The sequence below is a fragment of the Convolutriloba macropyga genome, chromosome 7, assembly GCF_964194025.1.
Source record: "Convolutriloba macropyga chromosome 7, txConMacr16.3, whole genome shotgun sequence".
NCBI lineage: Eukaryota > Metazoa > Xenacoelomorpha > Acoela > Convolutidae > Convolutriloba > Convolutriloba macropyga.
Window position 1 is genome coordinate 72,402,645 of NC_134474.1, and position 20,179 is coordinate 72,422,823.

The 20,179-nt window shown below is 36.0% G+C and overlaps 2 protein-coding genes across 2 annotated transcripts in view; both read left to right on the top strand.

The window, feature by feature from the left end:
- LOC142343306 (valine--tRNA ligase-like) overlaps nt 1–19,747 on the top strand; it is a 61,090-nt gene extending 41,343 nt beyond the window's left edge. Inside the window, exons 13-21 of the mRNA XM_075395132.1 lie at nt 503–699; nt 1,289–1,465; nt 1,864–2,097; nt 2,469–2,627; nt 12,838–13,062; nt 13,357–13,474; nt 18,474–18,646; nt 19,004–19,153; nt 19,389–19,747. Of these exons, the coding sequence (XP_075251247.1) occupies nt 503–699; nt 1,289–1,465; nt 1,864–2,097; nt 2,469–2,627; nt 12,838–13,062; nt 13,357–13,474; nt 18,474–18,646; nt 19,004–19,153; nt 19,389–19,460 (1,505 nt within the window). The 3' untranslated portion in view covers nt 19,461–19,747. The remainder of the gene's footprint in view (nt 1–502; nt 700–1,288; nt 1,466–1,863; nt 2,098–2,468; nt 2,628–12,837; nt 13,063–13,356; nt 13,475–18,473; nt 18,647–19,003; nt 19,154–19,388) is intronic.
- Nucleotides 19,748–19,873: 126 nt separating this feature from the next.
- LOC142343309 (tRNA (32-2'-O)-methyltransferase regulator THADA-like) overlaps nt 19,874–20,179 on the top strand; it is a 160,072-nt gene continuing 159,766 nt past the window's right edge. The window contains exons 1-2 of the mRNA XM_075395137.1: nt 19,874–19,990; nt 20,059–20,135. Coding sequence (XP_075251252.1) covers nt 19,901–19,990; nt 20,059–20,135 — 167 coding nt within the window. The 5' untranslated portion in view covers nt 19,874–19,900. The remainder of the gene's footprint in view (nt 19,991–20,058; nt 20,136–20,179) is intronic.

The window sequence follows — 20,179 nt, forward strand, 5'->3', positions numbered from 1 at the left end:
AATGCCAAGCTTGAATGCTGCGCAACATCTTAACAAGTTAACTGTTTTTCGACCCATTAGAGAGATAAACTTGTTACAATTGGCAAGCTAGCGGCACAAATTCATCAAAGACATTAAAAATTTAAGCAGTGGTTGCTTCGGCTGTTGGACCAGTCACCAAAGAGTTTGTCGACAGAGTACCCTTTACCCCCCCCCCCCCCCACCCAAAAAATTCAATACGAACTTCAAAGACAGAGCAAGCCATTCCAATGGGCTTTTTTCTGTGCCTTATTTCAGGGGCCCTCAGGTTGACACTTTGATATCCAAAATTTTTTAAATGATCACCAATTTCTTGCTTTGTGCTCGATTTGGTTAAATGTGAATCTGAATATTGCTGGTAAAAATAATTTGAGAACGCAAATTATCGAGCCGCCTCATTATCTATTTCTCAATAATTGTTGAGCAAAAATGTATGTTTCCCATCTAAGAGAAATTTTAAGTCAGAATCAACTTGTCTGTTCAGATGAGGACGTACTGGACACCTGGTTCTCTTCCGGTCTATTTCCCTTCTCTGTGTTGGGCTGGCCGGAAGAGTCAGAGGAACTGAAGAGGTTCTACCCGGGTGCTCTCCTTGAAACTGGAAATGACATCATGTTCTTCTGGGTGGCCAGGATGGTGTTCATGGGGCAGAAACTGATGGGAGACGTACCTTTTAAAGAGGTAAGCATGTCAACAACCGAGTGGAAAACTTTTTTTTTTACTGATTTTCACTTTTTATGCGAGCCCGTGTCATCAATTTTTTGAAATCGGTGTAGTACCAAGATACGGCGGGTTTGTTTAGGAGTCTTGTTCAAATATGCAACTTGAAACACAGAAATAAGGGTGAAGGGCTGAGACCAGCCAAAATTGGATCCGCAAAATTATTTTTAAAAAAGTTTGAGATCTTTAAACCAATATGTGCGTATCGTAATGGTTTATTGCATGCAAATAGTTGATCTTTTCCGTTTGACTTCCCACCCAGCTTATTGTGTGCATATTATTTGCAACCCTCAAGAGCTCGTGTCAGATATAATAACAGAATGTGGTTTACTTTGTAATACCAGATCTTATTCAACTGGGGGTGGTTGGAGTGCAGAAGGTACGGGTAGGGGGGGGGGGGGGATCTTTTGTCTCTAAACTGTATGCAGATTTACGGGAAAACTGAAAGTTAAAAGTTTCCGCGACTAAACAGTTGAGTTCTAATGTGTTAAAAGGCAAGGTTTACTAACGGGACCATGCATGTTTGCTGACGATTACAAGTTTTGCACAGGTCTTCTTTCATGCACTTGTGAGAGATGCACATGGAAGGAAAATCAGCAAATCCCTTGGCAATGTGGTAGACCCAGTGGATGTGATACATGGTATCTCTCTGGCAGAGTTGCAGGAACAACTCAAGAATAACAGCAACTTGGATCCCAGTGAACTCCACAAAGCAGCAGAAGGCCAAGTAAGTGATCAGTGAATTCCTTTTGTATGATCATAACATTAAAAAGATTGATCTCAAAGAGCAGCGACTTGGCAGTTTCAGTGAAGATCCGCTATCTGGAACTCTTCCATATTTGAGTTAGCACATGTATAGCTGTATTAGTCTTAATGATGTATAGATCTACGTAGCTGTAATTCAGAAACAGCTACTTGACATTCAGTAAATGATTCCGTGATATCGAGCATGCGTGATTTAATTGGACTTGATCTCCATGCTTGGATTGTGGTTGCTTTCTCCAAAATCTGGCCGCTGCATTATGAATGTTTTTCTGTTGTATATCTCTAAGTTGCTCACAAGGAAAGGAAAGAGGCATATAATATGAGACTGGTTGAAAAAAGTAATCTATTTCCTCTTTTCAGAGAAAAGATTTTCCGAATGGAATTCCGGAGTGCGGAACGGACGCCCTTCGGTTTGCCCTGTGTGCCTACACTGCTCAAGGGAGGGATGTGAACTTGGACGTGTTGAGAGTGCAGGGATACAGATTCTTTTGCAACAAGATATGGAACGCCACCAAACTGGCTGTAGAACTTCTCAAAGTACCTGACAGTGGCGAGATGTTTACACCTCCAGATACATTGGAAGCACTTTTAGAGGTATAGCCTTAAATGGGTGACAGATGACAATTACTATAAATGTTTCCAGCATTCAACTTATTTTCGTCTTATTTTCTTTAAATATTAAAGGAATGACATTAGTTCCAATAATTGAGCAGGCCATGGATGAAAAAGATCAGTTTTCGGGGGAAAATCTGCTTAACGCTGTTTTCGTCGCTTTTAGAATTAACATCAGTGCCGATACGACAAAAATGCGTGTCTTTAATAATGGGACGAGACGACTGTTATCCGTTTTTCAAGACGGTAAATCTTGAATCCTGAAGATAACTAATAACCGAGAACTTAAAATTATCAAAGCATTTGAGTTGGTTACCTTATATTATCGCAAAAGGTTTGTTGCTAAATTTTAGTTGGCTTCAAGTGGAAGTGATCAGTTGACCCGTTGGATCTTGAGCAGACTGGCTTTTGCAGTGGAGCAGTGCAACCTCGGTCTCTCTACCTACACCTTTCCAACTGCCACTACAGGGGCATACCAGTTCTTCCTGTACGAGCTATGTGATAAATACTTGGTTAGTGAACATTTCTTAATTGGGCGTTCCCATTGCTCAATGGTGTACGGCTTCGTTACCAGAATTTTCAGTTATCAAGCTTTGTTTCTGGTATTAAGGTAACTCTTTCGGCGAGTTAATTATGAAAATTCACAAAATCGTTCAAATGTTTAGTTATGCTATTATAGCTGCGAAGCTGTAAGCTTCACGGAGATATATTGCGGTCCTCTTGGTTTATTGACCACTCGAAGCGGAGTATTGAGATTTTACAGGTTTTTACAATCCACTAATTGGACTGTATTAGTGCTGTCTTTTTTTAATAGCCGCACAGCGATAGCTGGGGCTATTATTGGCTTTCTCTTGGTTTTTTTTTTATTTTGGTCGTCATGATTTTTGTTACGATCATATGACGTCACATCCACTTTTTGTTCATTCTTTAATGCAATTTCAACTGAATTGCATGTGTGACGTCATTTTTCGCTCTTAGTGGAGCGAGTTTTTTTGTGCATGCGCGTGATTAAATTTTTGGTCACACTTGACTTACCTCACTCTCAAAAATGACTTCCTCACTTTGAAATTGACTTTTTACTTTAATTCAAAGAGATAAGGTCAAATTGGTGTGTGTCACTCTAAATGAAGGTTATTTTAGATCAGCTAATAGAAGCAGCCATAAATTATACAGATTCGTAATCAAAATATAACAGATCAGCCTTCAATGAAAAGACGAGTTTTTTTGGTCTGTCTTTTTTACTGTTTTTTTAGACTGCCGATCTACAAATCTATTGCGGCTATTTTCTGGCAGTCTGCCAGCTATGTTTGTAAATGTTTTCACATTTTTTCCATGACCTTGAGCTTTCCAAACGGGATAAACAGGTAAAGCTGAGCGGGCATCAAGTTTCATTGAGGACCTTAGCTGCGTTTAGTAGTCTTTCAAGAGCTGAGAGTGGTGAAGCTACTGAGAAGGTCGTAATTCAATGTTAAATGGGCATTTTTAGGCTTTGAGCCCCAAATGTTTTGTTGGACCAGCTCGAAACTCAGGTTTGTAAAAATTAATAAAGGTCTTTTGCAAGACATAACTACTTTTTATGACCTTTTTGTGAGTTATATGTTTTGGTACTCCAAACATTGCACGCAAATTAATAATAATTTTTACATTTTTTTCAAGTTTTTTGAAATTTTTTGTCTGTTTTCGAGTTTTTTCAGCCCTACGTGCCAAGGAACCTCCTCTAGGGATTGATAATGGGTTACTGCATAGCCTCTTGAATGAAAAGGGTTCGGCTGTTTCACATCACCAGTTTCAGCAATTTTTTGATAAAACTTGCAATTTTATTCAAATTTTTTGACACTTTTTGTCATTATTTTAGTTTTGCCGGCCCCAAGAGCCGAGGAACCTCCTCTAGGTTATGATAACTTGTTATTGCATAGTTTCTAGTGGTAATGGAGTGGTTTTAAACATTTTAATATCACGAATTTTAGCTATTTTTAAAATAAACCTTGCATTTTTGTCGAGTTTTTTCCAAAGGTTTTAATAGCCGCCCTCATCTTCTCAGCCGGCTATTATAGCGCTCCTATTTTTTTTTACTTCGTCGAATAAAAAAAATGTTTCGCTTTACCTCATTTTGCCACTTTTTCAACATTTTGCGTGATATCTTTTTGACTTCTCTAGGCTAGTTTCTCTCTTCTCTCATTCTGCTAAAAGTGATTTTGAACATCAGTTGCCCAGCAAAGCCATTCAAAATGAACAGAGTCAGTATAAAAAATTGAAGTCAGAAGTAGAAACGGGATAAACCCATAAAGCCTAATTTTAGATGCTCGCTATTTGAACGTCGTTCCTATGAGTCTTAGTTACCATCTATAATGCTTATTGGTATTGATAGTAGCCCCTGTGGCCTCTCTCTAAGAAACAGAAGTACGTTATGTTCAACTACGAAATGCCATCAAAATAAATCGGACTTCAATAATGTTTTTGTAAAAAATCTTTTTTTTCAGTATCTTCTATTCTTTCAATCTCAATCATGCTTATTGGAATCAACGGCGGCTCTTTTCCGGCAATCTGCCGGGTATGTTTGTCATTTTGAGTGTTTTCAGCCTCAGGGGCCAGAAAATCTTCTCTAAGTTCTGATAATAGGTTATTTGTTTAAAGTTTTTTATAGGCAGGGGAATGATTTTCAGCATTTAAATTTTAACTTTTGGCAGTTTTGTCAAAATAAAACCTGCAATTTTTATCAAGTGGTTTTCAACATATGTCACGAATTATAGCAATACAACTCGCAGATTTTTTTTGTTGGAAATTTGTGTTTTTTTTAGTTTATCTAGCCCCAGGTGACCGAGGAGGCTCCTCTAGGTTTCGAAAGTTTGTTACTGCATAGATTGTAGGGTCAATGGCATTGTAATCAAACTTTTATCACGCATTTTTTCAATTTTTTTTACTACTTTGGTTTTTTCAAATGCTCTGAACATTGGCACATTCAGACTTTATCGATTTTTATGGGCAAGTGAAAATTTTTCTAGGCTTGAACTTTAGTTACTCGATAATTTATAAAGAGATTAAATGGTTCTAAAGGTATTCTTATTGTCAATTTTAGCAATTTGTTAATAAAATATTTTCCAATTTTTTGAAATTTTTGACATTTACCGAGTTTCACGATCTTCAATTGCCGATTGAATTTTCAAAAGTTTTGCTGATGGTTTACTAGAGGGATCCGAGAGGCAGGCAACAAAAATGTTTTCTGGTCTGAACATAGTTTTTGCAAATTTTAGAGACTTAAAAGAAAAAAAATTGCAATTTTCGCGTTTTTCCTTGTTTTTCTGTCTTAAGTTTTTCAATCTTTAGTGGCCAATTAACCCCCTTCAAGACTTGTGCGTGGATTGATTTTTATTTTGAAGTGGATGAATATTGTCTTATAAGGTAAAAGCTTCAGGAGTTAGAGCAAAGATTTTATTTTTGTTCATTTTGTTCCTCCTTTTTTTGGACTGTTGGCCTTTTTAGCTGCCAATGTTAATTGATACGCTGGTTAGATGCAGTAGTTTTACCTTTTGCATTCGACTCTTCGGGTTTTATTTCAGGGCATGTCCTGTTATGTCTAATTGCTCTCAAACGAAGTTTGTGGCTATTATATTAGTCCAGTTGGTCTTTTTTTAATGCGATTTTTCGCTGTACCGATTTTTTGTCTGACGTTTTCGGCTTTTCGTCCTTAAAATTGGGATAAACAGGTAGCGCCCAGTAGGCATTAAGTTTCATGAGATGCCCTTGGGAGCGTTTAGTAGTCCTTCAAGTGCTTAGTTTGATGAAGCTACCGGGAAGGCCATAGTTTAAGGTTAAAAGGTCATTTTTAGGAGTGTTTGAGCCCAAAATTTTGGAATTTTCTGTCTTTCTGGTCGGACCAGTCTAAAATTGAGGCTGGCTAAAGTTGATAAAGGTCTTTTGCAAGACATAAGTACTTTTTATGACCTTTTTGAGAGCTATATGTTTTGGTAATCCAAACACCCAAATTTATACTAATTTTCACAATTCTTGAGCTTTTTGAAAATTTTTGTCATTTTTTAGGTTTCACGAACCCCTTAAGCCAATGAACATCATCTAGGTTTTGATAATAAGTTACCATATAGTTTCGAGATGTAACGGAATGTTTTTCAAGATTTAAACATCACGAGTTTTCAATTTTTTTTGGACAAAACTTGCAATTTTATTCAAATTTTTTGACACTTTTTGTCATTATTTTAGTTTTGCCGGCCGCAAGAGCCGAGGAGCCTCCTCTAGGTTATGATAACTTGTTATTGCATAGTTTCTAGTGGTAATGGAATGGTTTTAAACATTTTAATATCACGAATTTTAGCTATTTTTAAAATAAACCTTGCATTTTTGTCGAGTTTTTTCCAAAGTTTTTAATAGCCGCCCTCATCTTCTCAGCCGGCTATTATAGCGCTACTATTTTTTTTACTTCGTCGAATAAAAAAATGTTTCGCTTTACCTCATTTTGCCACTTTTTCAACATTTTGCGTGATATCTTTTTGACTTCTCTAGGCTAGTTTCTCTCTTCTCTCATTCTGCTAAAAGTGATTTTGAACATCAGTTGCCCAGCAAAGCCATTCAAAATGAACAGAGTCAGTATAAAAAATTGAAGTCAGAAGTAGAAACGGGATAAACCCATAAAGCCCAATTTTAGATGACCGCTATTTGAGCGTCGTTTCTATGAGTCTTAGTTACCATCTATATTGCTTATTGGTATTGATAGTAGCCCCTGTAGCCTCTCTCTAAGAAACAGAAGTACGTTATGTTCAACTACGAAATGCCATCAAAATAAATCGGACTTCAAAAATGTTTTTGTAAAAAAATCTCTTTTTCAATATCTTCTATTCTTTCAATCCCAATCATGCTTATTGGAAGCAACGGCGGCTCTTTTCCGGCAATCTGCCGGGTATGTTTGTCATTTTGAGTTTTTTGAGCCTCAGGGGCCAGATAACCTTCTCTAGGTTCTGATAATAGGTTATTTGTTTAAAATTTGTTATAGGCAGGGGAATGATTCTCAGCATTTAAATTTTATTTTTGGCAGTTTCGTCAAAATAAAATTTGCAATTTTTATCAAGTGGTTTTCAACATATGTCACGAATTATAGCAATAAAACTCGCAGATTTTTTTTGTTGGAAATTTGTGTTTTTTCTAGTTTATCTAGCCCCAGGTGACCGAGGAGGCTCCTCTAGGTTTCGATAGTTTGTTACTGCATAGATTGTAGGGTCAATGGCATTGTAATCAAACTTTTATCTCGCATTTTTTCAATTTTTTTTACTACTTTGATTTTTTCAATTGCTCTGAACATTGGCACATTCAGACATAATCGATTTTTATGGGCCAGTGAAAATTTTTCTAGGCTTGAACTTTAGTTACTCGATAATTTATAAAGAGATTAAATGGGTCTAAAGGTATTCTTATTGTCAATTTTAGCAATTTGTTAATAAAATATTTTCCAATTTTTTGGAATTTTTGACAGTTACCGAGTTTCACGATCTTCAATTGCCGATTGAATTTTCAAGAGTTCTGCTGATGGTTTACTAGAGGGATCCGAGAGGCAGGCAACAAAAATGTTTTCTGGTCTGAACATAGTTTTTGCAAATTTTAGAGACTTAAAAGAAAAAAATTTGCAATTTTCGCGTTTTTCCTTGTTTTTCTGTCTTAAGTTTTTCAATCTTTAGTGGCCAATTAACCCCCTTCAAGACTTGTGAGTGGATTGATTTTTATTTTGAAAGGGATGAATATTGTCTTATAAGGTAAAAGCTTCAGGAGTTAGAGCAAAGATTTTATTTTTGTTCATTTTGTTCCTCCTTTTTTTGGACTGTTGGCCTTTTTAGCTGCCAATGTTAATTGATACGCTGGTTAGATGCAGTAGTTTTACCTTTTGCATTCGACTCTTCGGGTTTTATTTCAGGGCATGTCCTGTTATGTCTAATTGCTCTCAAACGAAGTTTGTGGCTATTATATTAGTCCAGTTGGTCTTTTTTTAATGCGATTTTTCGCTGTACCGATTTTTTGTCTGACGTTTTCGGCTTTTCGTCCTTAAAATTGGGATAAACAGGTAGCGCCCAGTAGGCATTAAGTTTCATCAGATGCCCTTGGGAGCGTTTAGTAGTCCTTCAAGTGCTTAGTTTGATGAAGCTACCGGGAAGGCCATAGTTTAAGGTTAAAAGGTCATTTTTAGGGAGTGTTTGAGCCCAAAATTTTTGATTTTTTCGTCTTTCTGGTCGGACCAGTCTAAAATTGAGGCTGGCTAAAGTTGATAAAGGTCTTTTGCAAGACATAAGTACTTTTTATGACCTTTTTGAGAGCTATATGTTTTGGTAATCCAAACACCCAAATTTATACTAATTTTCACAATTCTTGAGCTTTTTGAAAATTTTTGTCATTTTTTAGGTTTCACGAGCCCCTTAAGCCAATGAACATCATCTAGGTTTTGATAATAAGTTACCATATAGTTTCGAGATGTAACGGAATGTTTTTCAAGATTTAAACATCACGAGTTTTAGCATTTTTTTGGACAAAACTTGCATTTTTTTGAATTTTTTTTGACATTTATTGTCATTATTCAAATTTTTCCACACTCAGGGGCCAAAAAACCTCCTGTAGGTTTGTTGTTTTGATAATAAGTTACTGAGAAAATTTATTCATGGAATAGTTTTCAACTTTTTAATATCACATTACAAATTTTTTTTACTAGTTTTTTGATAAAGCTTGCATTTTTTTCAAGTTTTTGAAATTATTCAGGCTTCCCCATCCCTAAGAGCCACGGAAGCTCATCTACGGTTTGATAATAAGTTACTGTGTAGTTTCTAGATGTAACGTCTCGATCTTTAGCATTTTTACAAAACTTGGAAATTTCAATTTATTTGACGTTTATTGTCATTATTCAGATTTTTCTGTCTCAGGTACAGAAAACTTCCTTAATGGTTCGATAATAAATTAATGAAAAATTTGTTTTTGGCTATGGAATAGTTGTCATCTTTTTAATATTACAATTTTCTGCAGTTTTTCTAATAAAACTTGCATTTTTTAAAGTTTTTTGAAATATTTCGTTATGTTTTAGGTTTCTCTAGCCTCAAGAGCCAAGGAACCTCCTCTAGGGTTTGATAATGGGTTACCGCACATTTTCTAGATGGAATAGAATGTTTTTAAGATTATATTTTCAAGAACTTGAGAATTTTTTAAAAATATGCTCTTTTCAAGTTTTTTGAATATTTTTGAATATTTTTGATTATTTATTTTTTTATGGCACCAGGGGCCCAGGACCTCGTCCGAGTGTTGATAAAAAGCTGCTGCATAGTTTGTAGGATTAATGGAATGGATATCAATATTTAATTGACTCTTTATGAGCCAGTGAAACTATATAAGGCTTGGAATAGGATACTGGATAGTTTGAGACAATGAAATGGTTCTGAAGATATTAATATTAAGAATTTTAGCGAGGTTTTGTCAAAATTTGCTATTGTTTTTAAAATGTTAAATACTTTTTTCCTTTCTGAGTTTAAATCATTGATGGCTGACAAAACTTTTCAATACTTGCTGATGTGTTAAATGACAGAACTCCAAAGACAAAAAATGGTTTTGAACATTTTTTTAAGTGGCAAGTCTGGAAACTTTTGTGAATTTTGTTCTGTTTTTTCTTTTATTTAATTACTAAAAAATTTCGAAGTTGCAAGTCGCAGAGTCGAATCTGATCATGGAAAATATTCCTTGCCCTCTCTGTTGGTTGGGGCGTCTTTCCTTCTCTTTCTCGTTCACGTTTTATCTCGCACACTATCTCTCTCTCTCTCCTTAATCCTTTTGTTGAAGCCGAACTTAGCTGCTGTAATGTGGCGTGATATCATTATCTATAACCCTCACCTCACGCCCTTTCAATTGAGCGAAATCTAGCCTCACTAAACTTTGGCTAGCTACTGACAAAGCCAACTGCTCTCCGGTCGTTAAGGAGCAAATCGCCCGACTTTATTCGGTTATGTTTTCTTAGCTGGTCTTGATTTGAAATTTGACTTTTGTTTTTGAACATTGACTTCTGTTTTAGAACGTTTCTGTTTTCCAACAATGGACTCTGAATAAAATAGCTTAGGTTTAGGTGTATAGTAGCTAAGAACCGATGGTAATATTCAAGGTCATTTTGAAAAATTTTTGATCCCATATAAGTCCTTCCTTATCTAACCTACCCCCCCCCCCACACACACAGACACCTACCCCCATCTCAATTACCACATCCCCACCTACCTACCCACATTTTTCATTAAAAAACGGTTTCCCCCTCTGATATTGCTCTTTTTTCATATTTCAGAAATAGGTAGGTTTAGATAAGTTTTAACGCACGACCCTTCGAGTCTTTCTACCGGCAATGTTTTTTGTTTCATCGTCTGACAATTTTTTTCGTTTTAGCTTTGTTCACACAGCGAAGCTGAAAATGTCAAATTTTCTGAGTTACTTCTTCCTCTCATTAGCGGCATTTGCGCGCGTGACGTCATTTCTCACTCAAAAATTTTTTTGTCATTTGCGTGATTAGATTTTGATCATGCATGACTTACCTCACTCAATAAAATGACTTTTGTACTTTAAAACTTAAGTTTACTTTGAATTAGTTAATTAGTTTAAGGTTATGTGAACTCATGTGTTAATAAAGGTCCAATGAGTTTTAACAAGCTTGATTAATTTATAGCTGCAGGTTTTTTTACAGAGCTTTTTGGGCGGCGTCGGTAAATTTTTCAACTTATATCTGTATCTGGGTCTATCTGTACGGCACGCAAGTCTACTTTTTTGCGGCTATTCCGGTAATCTGCCGGCTATGTTATCATATTATAGAATCCATTGCAACCAGAATAGCTACTTAACTGGTCTCGCACCCGCAATATTTGTATTAATTATGTGCTATAAATAAAAATGAACTGTTATCTGTTTATCTCCAATTAAATTCAGCCCTTTTTGATAGCCGTCTCCAGGCTCTCAAAGGTTAATTTATGCAGTTCTTTTTTTCACAGCATATAAAGTCGCGTGAAAACAAGTGTTAAGGCCAATCTGCTTAGTCTTTCTCGTTGTTTAGGTCACTGAGAATCAGCTTTGTGTTATTTAGCTCCAGAATTTTTTTAATCAAAGTTTAATCTGGGAATATTTTTGTTCAGCTCTGATAATTTCTTTCGTATATTTCTGGTTTGTTGTTCAGAAAAAATGGCGTTTAATGAAGTTTTTCGTATGATTTTTCAAATATTTTTCGATGATTTTCAAACCCGTATAAGCTCAGTTCGCATCAAGTTTGATCAGTGTACCTTCGCTGGATCTCATGTGTTAGTGCGCTAAAGCCTAAACTTAAGGTGAAAAGTTCTTCAATTTTTTTGTAGTCTAGAGTCTAGCAATTTCTCCGTTTTCGTCAAGTTGCCTTATTTTTGTAGAAACTCTTTTCAATGAAGGTCGGTCACAATTTTTATAGATCAGCTGCTATAAGAAGCGTGCTTTTATGTTTGTTTTTAAACCTATATCGACTGTTTATGCCGCCGTTAACACCAAATTTTTAAGTTATTTTAAATCGTATTTCACTTTTTCCAACATTTTTAATTTTAATATCAGCTGTGAACGAAACTTTTTAAAATCATGAAGATGGTTTATTAGATTTATTTTTGCTTATATTGACTTGTAGCTTTCTATGATCTTTATAATTTTTTTTCAAAGTTATGAACATTTTTGGCATTCATGCTGTTTGTATTTAATGTGCCGAACCACGTATTTGTCAGCCTGCCGATTAGCTGATTTGACAGCAAACTGTTAAAATTCTTGTCGTTTTGCATGTTTTTTCTCTTTTATGGCGGAAGGAAATCTTTTAAAAGCTTGGAGATAGGCTATTGAGTTGGTTTTTTGACATGATTTCTGAAGATGATAGTTTCAAGATTTTTTGTTTTATTGTTGCTAATTTTTTATTTAGAAATGTCGTTAGTTATTTTTTATCGGCGTTTCTGCTAGCCTCCAGATGAGTTTTTCTGTAGGTCTATGCACGAAGGAAATTGTTTTTAAGGCAACTTAGCCATGAATTTGGCCATTTCTCCGAAAAGTCTTTGCCTAAGCCAACTGGTCGCCGGTCGTTTGAGAGCAGTTCGCCCGACGTTACTCAGTTATGTTTGGGTCAAAAATTTCAATGAGGCTACTGGTGACGTCAGGGATTTTCTTCTCGATTTTTGTTTGGATTGCAATTCAGGACTTGTCCTTTTGTTTTTTAAGTAGTTTAAACTAGTTTTTTTTTCTTTTTGTGTAACCTCACTCACTGTTTCAACTGACTGAAATTTGGAATTAATTCGGAAAATTTACGCAAATACAGGTCAGGTCAAAAAGCATTTTCGAAATGAAAAGGATACCATAATATAGCCCGGGCGATTTGTGCAAAGACTTATTGCAGTAATTTTTTAAAATCTTTTAGAGTATACTGCAATCTGATATTAGCATTAAGCTTATTGTCCTCAATTTAGAGGCCGAATTCACCATATTTATCAAATCTATTGGAACTGTGGACCAAATTAGAACACTTTTGTCACTTAGAAAAAATAAGGCTATCGTCAATTTTCTCTAATGGCGGCTAGTTTCCGGCAATCTCACGGCATGTTTCGAATTTCCTTGTTACTGGTCTACCTGAGGTGTGCTTGTTTTCATGGTATATAAAAACTCAAGGTATTTAAAGACCGGGTATCAATAAAAATAGCATTCACAGTGTTTTGGTTTTAGGAGCACGTGAAACCCATTTTGAGATCATCATCTTCAGATGCAAAGGAGGCAACGAGTTGTAGGGCGGCTCTATACCTCTGCCTCGACACCTCTCTTCGTCTCATGGCTCCATTTATGCCTTTCATTACTGAGGAGCTGTGGCAGAGGTTACCCAGGATAGGCACATCTTCGAGTGAACAAAAACAAACAAGTATTCATGTGTCACAGTATCCTCAAAACCCACAGGTTAATTACTCGAAAAAGGACCGTTTATTTGATCAGAAGTGTCGGCACTTAGAATCCTGGTTGCCAATACGTTTGGAAGCTATTAGTCAGTAATATGCCTCAACGATTTTGAAATGGCATTGCTTAATTACTTGAAAATAAATTCATTTGAATGATGAAATGAAAGTTTTTCATATATTGATTGTGGTGAGTTGCTACCAGCTAGAGAACTTGTAAAAGGTGATCATTGCTATCGTAACTTCATATGTTGTTCTTCTCTGATTATTGGATCTAAGCATTTGGCTTCTATTTCAGTTCGAGAAATTACGCAGCGCAGCGTGTGAGGAGTCAGAGGATAGTGCATTCAGCATCATTCGTCAGATCAGAGGCACCAGAGCCAACTACGAAGTGTCAAAACAGCTCAAATTAGATGGTGAGAGATCGGCATAACTTCATGTGTCTTTGCGGATGTATTGTCACCGTTTTGTTTCACATGTTCTTTGATAAATTGTTAATAAATATAGTTAATATGGTACCATTTTGAGCCACTATAATGAACAAGTTGTTGTTGTACAGATTGAAGAAAGGAAATGAGGGCAATATAACTATCACACCTTAAGTCTTGTCACTTGATCAAATTTTTTAATATTTCCCAGCAAAGATTGCAACTGGATTCTGAATCTCACAACTTTTGGTCAAGATTCCAGCTCCTGGTCTATCAAGAGAAGAGTAATTTTATTTTGGTATGCTTCATATCATTGATCCTCACAATAAGTTCAATTAGGTTTTCTCATTGCGAGCCGGTTAATGAGGGCACATGTTTAAGCGTATTGGAAATAGAATCCGGGTCAATGGGTTTGTAACTAGGAATTCTAACCGCAGGACTTCTTGGTTATTTCATGGTATTTCTTGGTTTCAATCGTCTAAACCTTTTTTATCGTAGAGGGAGAGCACGTTGCGTTAGCTTTATTTTCGTGTGTATATGTGTATTGTTGAAAAAAAGAGCTTGGCCTTTAATTTTATAATTGCTCGCGATCGAAGTTTGAAGTAATTATTGTAGCCGTGTCGTTTTTATGCCAAATTTTTGTTTAACCCTTTGACTTTTCGAGTAAATTTTGTCAGAATTCGCCTCTTCCTTTTTGCATGATTCAACCTCCTCTTGCATTCCCAGCGTCAGGTAGCTGAATTCAAGTGGTTGCAGTTTGGCTCTAGAAGTCACATAAAATGCGTCAATGGATTTATGGACGCGAAGCATAAGTGTATAAGAGAAGTTTATAAGTTTTTTTATCATGTTCTGCCCTCAGCGGAACTTTTGTACTTCAAAAAGTCTTTTGAATAGCCGCAAAGCGATCGCGGTTTTTTTGGGGATATCGTGGTTTTTAATTGCTCTTGAACGTAGTTCATAGCAATTATTGTAAACGTGTGTGTCTTTTTTATGCAAAATTTTCGCTTGATAATTTTGACTTTTGGAGTGACTTTTACGCCCTTGACTTTTATATTTCGGGTGATCTAAAATTCTCTCTCAATCACAATTTCAAGCAGCTGAACTCAATTGGCGGCAATTTAATACTAAAAGTCAAATGAAAAGTGCGCCGAAACTGGTGTCATTTTTTACTTTAAATCTTAATAGTGGTATATGTTAAACTCTAATGTGGTTATTTGAAGCCCACTATAGAACTTTTTAGTCCCATTTTATGCACCCCCCCCCCCCGACTGAAGCATGCTGCAATTTTTTAGAGCTCCCCACTAGTCGTTCAAGAGCAATTTTTCCGACGTTTAGTCGGTTATGTTTTTTATGGCTGCGAAGCTTTAAGCTGAGCGGAGCTATATTGCGGTGCTCGTGGTTTTTTACAAGTCAAATTGGGCCGCTGTCTTTTTTTAAGATCTTTTCACACATTTTCATGATTTTTGAAGTCAAATTGGAGTGGTGATTTTGGTCACGCCGAAAGAGGAAATAGAGCGAAAAAGCGAGTGGTTGTGTGGCGTAAAATTTTTTGCTCTAAATTTAAAGTAGAGCGAGAAAACGAAAAATTCGTTTTCTCGCTAGTGGTTTTTTGTTCACATGCGACAATTTCACTTTGATTTCTACTGTTTTCGATTTTTTTCTAATTGGTTTTCCCAATCCATTCATTGTCCGTTCTAGGTGTAGTTTTCTTTTCAGTAGTCTATGAAAATTCTTTGAATTGTGCGTCAGGACTTGTCCTGCTATGTTTTTTTTACTTCGTCGAACTTTTTTTCGCTTTACCCATTTTGCCGCTTTTTCAACATTTTGCGTGAAATCTTCTCTAGGCTAGTTTCACTCTTCTGCCATTCTGCTCAAAGTCCTTTTAATAGAGAAAACGGTGTTTGAACAAAAATTCGCTTTCTCGCTAGTGGTTTTTTGTTCACATGCGGCAATTTCACTTTGATTTTTTCACTGTTTTTTCAATTTTTGGATCGGATTTTTTTAAATGGTTTTTCCAATCTATTCATAGTCCGTTTCACTTTGATTTTTTCACTGTTTTTTTCAATTTTTTGGATCGGATTTTTTAAATGGTTTGTCCAATCTATTCATAGTCCGTTCTACGTCTAGTTTTTAGTCATTAAAAATTCTTTGAATTGTACGTCAGGATTTGTCCTGTTATGTTTTTTGTCGTCTGACGCTCTTTTTCGTTTTACATTTGTTCACACAGCAAAGCTGAAAAAGTCAAATTTTCTGAATGAGTTCTTCCTATCAATAACGACGTTTGCGCGCGTTACGTCATTTCTCACTCTCCTTAGCCAATTTTTTTTTTGCGTGATTAGATTTTGAGATTAAATCGATGTGAATTACCTCACTCAATAAAATGACTTTTGCACTTTAAAACTTAAGTTTAACTTAAGTCAAAGGAACTCATATGTACAGTAAAGGTCCCTAATAAGTTCTGTGTGATGGATTTTACAAGTTTTATTAATTTATCGCTGAATGTTTTTTACCTAGCTTTTTGAGCGGCGTCGATTTTCAGTTCAGGTCTGTCTCTATTATACGGCACACAGTTCTATTCGTTTGCAGCTATTCCAGCAATCTGCCTGCTACTTTTAATTCGTCCTCCCCGTCAATGGTTCTTGAGACCTGACTTCTTGGAATCCACTTTTGCAATTTCAGTGATTTCTACTGCTTTGCGTGTGCGTGACGTTATTTGTTTTGCTTTTAGGTCAATTGGGTGACTCATCTCAATCAAAAAATGACTTCTGAACTCGCTTAATGCACTTTAAATTTTATGAACATTTACTAGTTAAAGGTCAATAGTGTGCATCTAAGTAGTGCCAAACATTTATGCCCGAATTCTTGAGTATTGATTCATGAGCCTTGAGTTGACTTTGTATATTAATTTTTAAAAAGCTCCATTAGGCCTTTTTGCTTATAGAGCGTATGTTTCTCACAAAAAATGACAGTCCGAATCTAATCAAAAAGTCTGGTAGTCTATTAAAGAACTGGTGGTCGTTTTAGTTGTGTTAGTTCATTTAGTTATTTTAATTTATATTTTCCGGCGATCTGCCGGCTGTGTTTGACGTAATGGTGAATATAAATAAACATTTTTAGCCGTTTTTCTTCAATATGGCCCAGCTTTTTTGTTTACTTTGGTTTTCTGTGAAAACAATTTTTAATTTACGCTCTCTTCACATGTAACATCCTGAAATTGATACCACAGTAATTGTGAGAGCCTAACAATGCGTCCGAAGTGTAAAATGAGCCTATATTTCTCAATTTTATCTTATTTTTATCTTACTTTTATGTGATTTTATATGATTTTATGTCTTTTCATTTGATTAATTACTAAAAAGGCTATAAAACTAGAAGTTGCGGAGTCGAATCTCATCGTGGAAAATATTTCTAACTCTTTCTCTCTGTCGGTTGGGGTTTCTTTTCGTTCTTGTTCTTTATCTCGTACACTCTATCTCTCTCTCTCTCTCTCTCTCTCTCTCTCTCTCTTTCCTTACTCTGCCGTAATCTTTTTCTCTTGTTGATGCCTCACTTCAGCTGCTGTTATGTTGCGTGATGTCATCATCTATTACCCTCACCTCACGCCCCAATAAAACTAAAGCTACCCCCAATAAACCGTGACTAGCAACTGACGAAGCCAACCGCTCGCCGGTCGTTTGAGAGCAATTCGTTCGACGTTAGTCGGTCGGTTATATTACTTCTTCGGTAACGTTGTATTATTTCAAAGGTATAATCCTTTTTATCAGAGGCAAAAAATTGCACGGAAATTAAACCACTGTAGTTATAAGAACAGTCAATTTCAGGAATAGTCCTAAATCCATCTAATTAGAATTGGAATAAAGACTACCCCTAAAAAACAGAGACATTTGTTCGTTTTTTGACAAAAGTAATCGTTTCCGAAAATCATTTTCACATAATGGGGATAATTTTATATAGACACTAGGTTATTTTTAGATTAGTTAGCTGTCTATTAATGCAATCCTTTCTATTTTTCTTTGTAAAAACAAAATTTAATTTCGATTTAACTAAAGTTGTCGCTTTTTCAGAAATATTTCTGAAGAGTAAATTAGTGATGGCTTATCCTTATTAGATGTTCTGTTTTCTTGTTGGTTAAATTCAGAGAACTGTCAATTGTCAGTGTTTTTTAAACATAATTTCATGTTTTTTCAAGGCTTAATTGTTAAACTCTCGAAACTCACACTTTTAAAGACACCCCGATTTAAGTTTTTATTTACTTTCTCTCGTTTTTCATCTCTTTGTTTTGAATGTTTGTGAGATTTTTCAGTGAAATTACTCATAATTTTGCCATCATCTCTCAGTGAGGCTAGCTGTTAGCTTAAACTAGCCTATCAGTCAGGCGTCTGAGACCAATTCTTCCGACATTAGCCAGTAGTGTTCTAGTGTGATCTGAATTTTGACCGAATTTATCGCCTCTTTTGTCTCGAAATATGGCCTGGAAAAGGATCCAACAGCTGCCTCAAAATTTGTTTCCTTTCTGAATTTGAATTATTGTAGTGCTATTTAATAAGATTCTTTGAAGCCCCTTAGTAAAGTTATCGCCCTCCTTATAAAGCGAAGACATTCAACAATCAACTACCCAAAAGCTAAAGCAGGCTAAATAATCATCGATCCACGCCTGTTGTTTGAGAGCCTTTCGTCTCAGCTGTCTTTCCTATGATAAAACAGAGTTTTCATTGAACACACATGCAGTTCGAAAAGAAAATGATATAAAATTTGGAGATTTTAATTGATCACCTAAGCTAGGGTTTTTATTTTTTACGAACTATTGGGTCTTGCCCCCCCCCCCCCCAAAAGAAAAATTATAGCCCCTCGTTATGGTATATTAACTGTAATAGGGCACGAGGGCTATAGGTAATATCGCCATAAAGTTGGGAGGGGGCTATGATGGGGGAGACATGAACTGCTTTTAGATTACTGTTGCGTGCTTTAATACGAAACATTGTTTCAGTGCACCTGAGTGAAGTGAGCGATGAAAAGAAGCAATGTGTGATAGAATTTTCTGACTTCATTACAACTCTCTCTGGTTGTAAACTCACTCTTCTCGAGTCGTCAGATGTGGAGGTGCCCAAAGGCTGTGCAGTGTGTGTGTTGCCATTTTGCAAAGTCAACATAGTCCTAGCTGTAAGTTCATTTATCGTTTCAGTACGGGGCGATTTCCACCATCTGGTTAATTATAAGTGGTTTTAATTTTAGATAATCAATTAATTGCCTTCCTGATCATTTTTTATCTCCTCATCATCGTTTTATCTTGTATAGTCAGTCCGTGAGGCATGAACACGGGTAAGAAGTAAATGATGTTGTCTGTGAGCAGTTTTAGTATAAGGACCTTGTCCAATGGTCATTCAAATGTTTGCTTAGGTTTTTGAGTGCCTCAAACATGAAAAAAATAAATTCTTACTAAAATTTGAACAGCGATTTTTTAGGCATAATATTTGACATGCATCTTGTTTCTATCTAATGCATTGGGTTTTAATACAGGACATAATCGACAAGGACAAAGAACTTGGCAAGTTGGCCAATAAGAAGGAAACGAAATCGACGTCACTCAGCAAGTTGCAAGAACAGACCAAAATGCCAGATTACGAAACGAAGGTTCCAGAGACAATACGACTGAAAAATACAGAAAAGGTTGGGAATTTTATGATCCGAACCAATGCTTAAAATATGTTTTTAAAAAACAGTGTCAACTGGATACTAACGCCAGGCATTCAAAAATGGTCTTTTGTGGATAATATTAAAGAGGTTCCTATAGACTTTAAATTTTAATGTACACGGCGTTGAGTAATGTTCACAACAATAGTTTGCAGGGTAGCTTACTCCCTGGGTAATTTTAACAAAAATTGAAATTATCATTTTTTTTCAGATTCAAGAACTGGAAAAGGAGCTAACAGACCTTGAGGGTGCCATTGAGGCTCTAAATGCAATGCAATTATAGCACTCAGCGAGAAAGCGGTCACAAAAAAGACAACCGAAGTGAGATCAGATTAATCTAAACATCAACAAATGTGCTCTAATTATTATTGCTTGTTAATTCGATTCGAACATGTTAACTGATGTCCCCTTCTATGTTTAATTTTGGACTGGATTGTGGTATGATGAAAATTGAATACGGTGTTAAAATGCTGACGATGTATGATAACTATTTAATACTTTGATGCTTGTTTGCGAAGTCTTTTAAATGTAATTTTGTATCAAAATTCAAATTTAATATTCTAAAATTTACTCTTTTTTGGACTTTTCTTTTGCGCATTCAATTTTGCGTCAGGCGAAAGTCCTGTATATACTTTGAATTTGGCAAGTTGACCTAGAGTTGCCTGTACCCTGTTGAACTGGGCAAATGAAAGTTCAAGGAATTAAACTGACTTCAGAAACATAATGTTGAGTGAAAAGAACCTCTGTACTATCTTTTCTAATGCTGCCCTTTCGAACGATCCTTCTGACAAGGATGTCTTTGCTGAACTTAAGGTAAGCATTGAATAACTTAAATAAAGGGGAGATGAGTTCTATTGTTCTAAGAGTTCTCAATTCTGCAGGAGAATCAAGATGACGAGATGAATGCACAGCTGTTAGCCAAACTGTTCGCCACTTCTGGAAGGAAGCAGGCATCCGTGTAAGTAGATACAAGCTGGCAGGTATCCAGATTGGCAGTCCAAC